This window comes from Nicotiana tabacum, chromosome 7 (assembly GCF_000715075.1).
Source record: "Nicotiana tabacum cultivar K326 chromosome 7, ASM71507v2, whole genome shotgun sequence".
Lineage (NCBI taxonomy): Eukaryota > Viridiplantae > Streptophyta > Magnoliopsida > Solanales > Solanaceae > Nicotiana > Nicotiana tabacum.
In genome coordinates this window covers 175235615-175242592 of record NC_134086.1, presented here as the reverse complement: position 1 = coordinate 175242592, position 6978 = coordinate 175235615, and the positions used below count along the sequence as shown (strand labels likewise).

The following is a 6978-nucleotide window of genomic DNA, read 5'->3' as shown; positions in this document are numbered from 1 at the left end:
GTTCCCTCGTCTCTGCAGCAGCGATATTCCAAAAGGTGGGGAATGACATCTCTATTTTATAAGGCAGAATTGGAACTCGTTTGGAGCTCGTCCTGGGGAGGAGCACCCGTAAAATGTCTTTGGACTTATATGTGTGGCTTAGTTTTGTGAGATTTACGCCTCTGTCGTCAGAGCTTACGTCCCAGACACGCCCAATGCCTAGCGTACTGGGCTCGCCTAAAAGAACTTTATGCAATTGTATGTGACTAACCCTGTAAATTCTCAAATTTTCTTAATAAATCGTGGATTATTCAAAATTACTTTTTTCTTAATCATAAATCTTTAAGTTGAGAGTATTTTATGTCATAATTAAAATAAAAAAATTTGCACATTATCTACTAAGACTGCTATGATAGTAATTTCAAATAAATCTTTCATTTTAAAATGTATTTGTTTATTAACTTTCGTTATGTCTTTATTATATAATAATCTATAAATTTTTTTATTTATTTTCCTAAATATTTTTTTTCATGTTTACGCGAGATACAATACCTATTAATTTAATAGTTAAGTATTAGCTAGTAACTATTTACAAATAATTAGTTATCATGGTATCATATGGTGAATTATGTGTCACTTTATTAACTTGTTGAAGCTAAAAAATAAATGATGCTAGAAAATCATATTTAAATTGTGAATTATGTTTTTATATAAATTCTCTTTCAAATAGAAAGCATATTAAATAAAAGGAGTATCTTAAAAAAATATCAATTATAATATCGAAATTCTTTCAAGATTCATTACTCCTTAAGAGATACATATAAGGTTTCGCATCGAATACATGACTTTTGATGTTTGAGTTGTAACGATATTGCAGCTAGTTCACATATTATGATATATGTCATACTTTTCGTATAATTCATAGTTGAATTATAATTTACAAATATTTTAAATAGATTATTTGTTATAGTTTTGTGGTTTTAATGTAATTTTTATAATTATTTTTTGTTTTATACTATCTTAAAATTCTTGAAATTAGTAAAATTTAAAGATCCGTGGAACTTACGCCCCACGTCTTAGGGCTTACGCCTCGCCTCGTTAGAGGTAAAGTGCCTCGCCTCACGCCCCCACCTTTTAAACATTGAATGGTACTATTTCTTCTACAATCTATATGCCGATACACAATTATTATGGGTTTGCAAAAAATTTCTTCATTCCACTTTATTTGACGTTGTTTTCTTCGTTTCAAGAAAAATGACATATTTCAATATTTTCTTAATAAGAAATTTTTATAATCATATAATGCTATGATATGTTTAAAGTCATAAGTTTTTAAAATTTTATAGTCACACAAATGTTATGAAATATTTAAGACCACACAGTTTTTCTTTTTATTAAATTTTGTGTCAAGTCAAATTACGACAAATAAAGTGAAACGGATGGAGTATAAAACTCAACCGAAGCGTGTTATATTCATTCCAGAATTAAAGAAAAGTATAATTCAAGTAAGTTCATCCAATATATTTAGTTATATTGGATTTATATATTTGCCCAAATTAAATTTGTAAGCGTGTCTCGACAAGAATAGAACAAAACACAAACAATCGGTTTAGGAAATAATATATATTATTGCAGAATAAATCCTTTTTAAGCAAATTTAATTTTATAGCGAAAGGAGAAAATTTAAATAAAAAAAATGGTTTTGAGTTGCATGAGTTGAGCTATGACTCACTCCTCGACCTATCTCAATTACCAATTCACTTATAACCAATCGAACAAGCAGTTATATTCACAGACTCAACTCATCTTTAACATGTCCAAATTTGATTAAATTCGCCCATGTGACAGTTGGCACCTCTATGATAGAGTGAGGATTTGAACTTTAGTTGGCACCTCTATGTTAGAGTGAGGATTTGAACTTTATGACATCGACCTGATTAATAATTGGATTCTAATTGATTTTTATATATATTTAGTAATTTTTTTTAATAAAAATATAAAATTTAGACTAAAGTTATTGAGTTCGGCCGAACCCGTAAATGGTAGCTAGCCTTCTAACTCCGGCCTACTTTATGCAGGTCGATGTATCTATATAATCAAGTTGCTCCTGTTTGTAACATACCCTCAAGCAAAGTACTAAAATTCAATATATTCCTTATCTGTGAGGTTGAGGAAAAAGAAAATTAATGGGTATTTCGTGGTTCTATGTTGTTGCAATTTTACTTTTCATCACAAACACAGCAACGCTATGCAGGGGAGGAATCACCAGCAGTTATGTTAGGAAGGTAGAAAGCAGTGAGGATATGCCTCTTGATAGCGATGTCTTTCGCGTCCCTCATGGCTACAATGCGCCTCAACAGGTCTTTTCTACTTCTCTGCCCATTTAATTTAGGACTTTTCCTTCTATCTACACGTGCATCCATCAAATAAGCTATATGCTCGGACTCAAAAATGTTTGTCAATGCCGGTGTATTTTTGGAGAATTCGAGCAACATAACTAATAAGTGTTTTTCCTTATTTTTGCATGTGCTAAACTGTTGGGCTAAACTAATCCAAAGACACTCTTAACATGGTGTGATACTGTCTGCTTTGGGCCAAACCCGTACGGTTTTTTTCTAAAAAGTCTCACACCATTAAGAGATCCCTACACCTTATATGCAGGCTCCCAATTTTTTCAGCTACCAATGTGGGACTTTGTTCGTACACCTAACAATCTCCCCCTCGAACTAAGCCATGATTCACGGGTCTTCCCCTCGAACTAAGTTCCATGTGACCATTGCCACGATCCACGGGTAATTTCCGAGATTTATTGTGTGCCACCCACATTGTTAGAGTATTATGGCTTGTGTGTGCACCGCCCCACACTATCACTTTGCGCCATCTCCATACTCGTCCCGTCAAACCTGGGCTCTGATACCTATTGTTGGGCTAAACTAGCCCAAAGACACTCCTAACATGGTGTGATATTGTCCACTTTAGACCAAGCCCGCATGATTTTTTTCAAAAGGCCTTACACCATTAAGAGATCCCTACAATAGACTCCCAATCTTTTCAGCTACCAACGTGAGACTTTGTTAGCACACCCAACATAAACATTGTAAACATGTTTCAATGGAGATTTCACGTCGTCCAAAGCATGAAAGTAAAAAGGGATTAATAATAAAGCAAGCAGCTTGACTCGTCCATGTTAGAAATTAACACTTAAAAAATGAAGAAAAACAAGTTTGAGTTGGTTAAAGATACTCTACATTTCTTTCTTTCTTTCTTTCTTTCTTTCTTTCTTCTTATATAAAGAAATTTTGTAGTTTAATCATCAGCAAAGTCTTTTTTTTAAAAAAAATTTAGTTTGAAATACTTTGCTTCTTGTAATGTTTTTTAATTAAATTGATGTGTAAATGAAGGTTCATTTAACGCAAGGGGATCACGTCGGTAAAGGAGTGATTGTTTCATGGGTGACAATGGATGAACCTGGCTCAAATAAAGTATTATACTGGGAATTCAATAGCAAGATTAAGCAAATAGCCAAAGGAACTGTTTCTACCTACAAATACCATACATATAATTCTGGCTACATTCATCATTGTACCATTCAAAACTTGAAGGTGAGTTTTATAAACAAGTTATAGTGTAAAATTATGTAAAATCAATATTTATATATATTTCAATTATATTACTCACTTTTTCTTAATAAACGTGGTATCCGTCTAAGGTTTGAACAGATGAGAAGAAATAATGAGATTTAAGCATGAAACCTCATGCTTCTCAACCGATGTCGATATTACTAATTTATGATTTATTTTTTAAACAAAGTATAACACCAAATACTACTACATGGTTGGAACTGGGCATTCAAGACGGACATTCTGGTTTGTTACTCCTCCACCAGTAGGCCCCGATGTATCCTATACATTTGGTCTCATAGGTAATCATTACTATATTTTTTCGATTTTTATTTAGTTAAATTGCACGTGGAAAAAATTAAACTGTCAGTGTATATAATATAAGTCGGCAATGCATGCAGGGGATCTTGGACAGACATACGACTCAAACATGACGTTAACTCACTATGAAATGAATCCAACTCAAGGACAAACTGTTTTATTTGTTGGAGACCTTTCTTACGCAGATAAGTATCCAAATCATGATAATAATGGATGGGACACCTGGGGTAGGTTTGTTGAAAGAAGCAATTCCTATCAACCTATCAATTTTGCTCCTGAAATCGTAAGATCTTCCTATGCAATTTCAATTTTCATAACTTTCAATTAAACATAGTAGCACTAAATATAGTATAGTTTTGGTGGGGAGCGCTTTACCCGCTTTACTGGGCCTATCTAGTACAAATTCAAATTAATTGGGTCAATAAATTTTGAGAGAAATTCAAAAATAGCTAGATTTATAAGTGGTCATTCGAAAATACCACAGTTTCAAAAGTAATCGAAATTTAGTTACTTTTCATGTAAAGATAAATCTGAACGAAAACACTGTTCAAAATCCGGAAAAATACTCCAATATATTATACTGGAGATTAGAGCACCGGTGGGGAGCGCTTTACCCGCTTTACTGGGCCTATTTACCGCAAATTCAAATTAATTGGGTCAATAAATTTTGGATACCAAATAGTTAAGCTAAAAAAAAATAGGGGTATTATCACTTTTAGCTCGCGCCAGAAATTATTTACATCTAGTAACCGAAAAAGTGTATAAAATTTGTATAATTTTTGTACATAACATACAGAATGTATATTATATATACAAAAATTATACAAATTTTATATATTTTTTCGATTATTATTTTTACAGCGGCTATACAATGTTATTTTCCCAAAAAAAATATCATTTTTTTCTCTGAGCACTCTTGACACAACGAAGGTGTAGTACGTTGCGGCTGCACCAATTGGTTTGATAGTGAAAATTGAATTAATACTTACTTATTGTGTGAGAGACTTACTGGTACCACTCAACAGTAAGTTTTGCCGTTTTGGTGGTGGTGGAATAAAATAGAGAGCAATGTATACACCAAGATATTCATTTTGCACACTGATATTGCTATAAAGTAGAAATAAATGTAGTGATAATACCACACTCACAAAACTTAAAATTTTGAATTCTTTTCTATTTGTATGTGCCCGAATGTTTCATATTTGTACAAAGTAATAAGATGTTTACTTTTTTTGCAGGGTGAACCAGAACCATTCAGGCCATACACAAACCGATATCCAGTTCCTTACCAAGCATCAGGAAGTAGTTCTCCTTTGTGGTACTCAATCAAGAGGGCTTCTGCATATATCATCGTTTTATCAACATACTCTGCAACTTGTAAGCACATGCACTATTATATTTAACGAAACCAATATAATTAATCAATTCGATGAATTATTGGTAAATTAGTCGTCTAATTTTTGGAAGGGGAGCCTTGGTATAACTAGCAAAAGTTGCTGCCATGTGACCAGGAGGTCAGGGGTTCGAGCCGTGAAAAAAGCCTCTTGCAGAAATGCAGGGTAAGACTGCATACGATAGGCCCTTGTGGTCCGGCACTTCCTCGGACCCCGCACATAGCAGAAGCTTAGTGCACCGAGCTGACCTTTTAGTCGTATAAATTTTTATAACCGAGTGCTAATATATATATACTTTTTATAATCTCAAGCTAAATATACTCCTCAGTACCGCTGGCTCGAGGCAGAGCTGAAAAAAGTCAATAGAAAGGAAACTCCATGGTTAATTGTTCTTATGCATTGCCCATGGTACAACAGCTACGGCTATCATTACATGGAAGGCGAAACCATGAGAGTAATATATGAGCCATGGTTTGTTAAGTACAAAGTAGATATGGTTTTTGCAGGTCATGTTCACGCCTATGAACGATCGGTAATCCCTTTTACTCCTAGCATTTTTCAATATTTTAATATCAGAAAAAGTGCAACTTGAAATGAATTTTGTATAGTTTGTGATATTCAAATATATGTACATATATAAGTTCATTCAATCTGATATAACTCAAAATTGACCAAATTGACTATTGTTAATTATAAGTGCCATATAGGGATGAGAAATTAATATGTAGCTTCAAAATGGATTAATTTCATTAGTTATCACGAAGTTCTTAATAACCTAGATTTAAAAAAAAAGAAGGCATTTTTCTTCTTTATTACTGACAAATTTTCCACCTCTTCATTTTTTTAAACGTGGTGGCAGAAACGTATATCGAACATTGACTACAAAATTGTGAGTGGGGAATGTACTCCTGCGAGCAACCCATCGGCACCTGTCTACATAACCGTCGGTGATGGAGGAAATATTGAAGGCCTTACCACAAAGTAAGAATATTGCTAATATTCTGAAAATTCAATTAAATCTACAACAAATGTTAATACACCAACTGAAAAGTTAATGGTGGGTGTTATAATTTTCACTTTTCAGAATGACGGAGCCACAGCCTAAGTACTCAGCCTATCGTGAATCAAGTTTTGGACATGCCATATTGGAGATTAAGAATCGAACTCACGCCTATTACAGTTGGCATCGTAATCAGGATGGTTTTTCTGCAAAAGCTGATAGCTTCTTGTTTTTCAATCGCTATTGGCACCCAGTTGATGAATCTTATTAAATGATCATTGGTTTAAATTCCTTTCTTCTATGTGTTAAGACATAAATAAATTGGATGTCATCCTTGTAATATTCCAGCCTCTTTAGCGGTTTCTGGAATGTGTCTATTGTTAGCGGAGATGGATGATGTCACCGTATTGTTATCTGTGTGGTTACTTTTGTATGAGATATAGTCGGTTAATGTTACGACCCAATTTAGGATCGTGATTGGCGCTCAGGAGCAAGTGTCCCAAGTAAGCCTCATCAGTATTATACAGAAAATCGGTCAGAATTTCCTCTGTTTTTGAATTATCCAAAAACTTTCCTGTATCAAATCAACAACCAAACATCCTAATATTAATTCAAATAACAATAACTTTATCAATTAACCAAAAAAAATCTCTACTATTAATAG

The 6978-nt window shown here is 33.5% G+C and overlaps 1 protein-coding gene across 1 annotated transcript; it reads left to right on the top strand.

Moving 5' to 3' along the window:
• The first annotated feature begins 2122 nt into the window (after window positions 1–2122).
• LOC107761760 (purple acid phosphatase 2-like) lies at window positions 2123–6770 on the top strand. Its single transcript, NM_001324730.1, is given in 10 exon segments — window positions 2123–2339; window positions 3381–3581; window positions 3790–3901; window positions 4001–4180; window positions 4183–4185; window positions 4187–4203; window positions 5159–5297; window positions 5626–5846; window positions 6174–6295; window positions 6399–6770. Coding segments are annotated over 10 exon segments (1356 nt in total). The 5' UTR covers window positions 2123–2165; the 3' UTR covers window positions 6586–6770.
• Window positions 6771–6978: the final 208 nt, after the last annotated feature.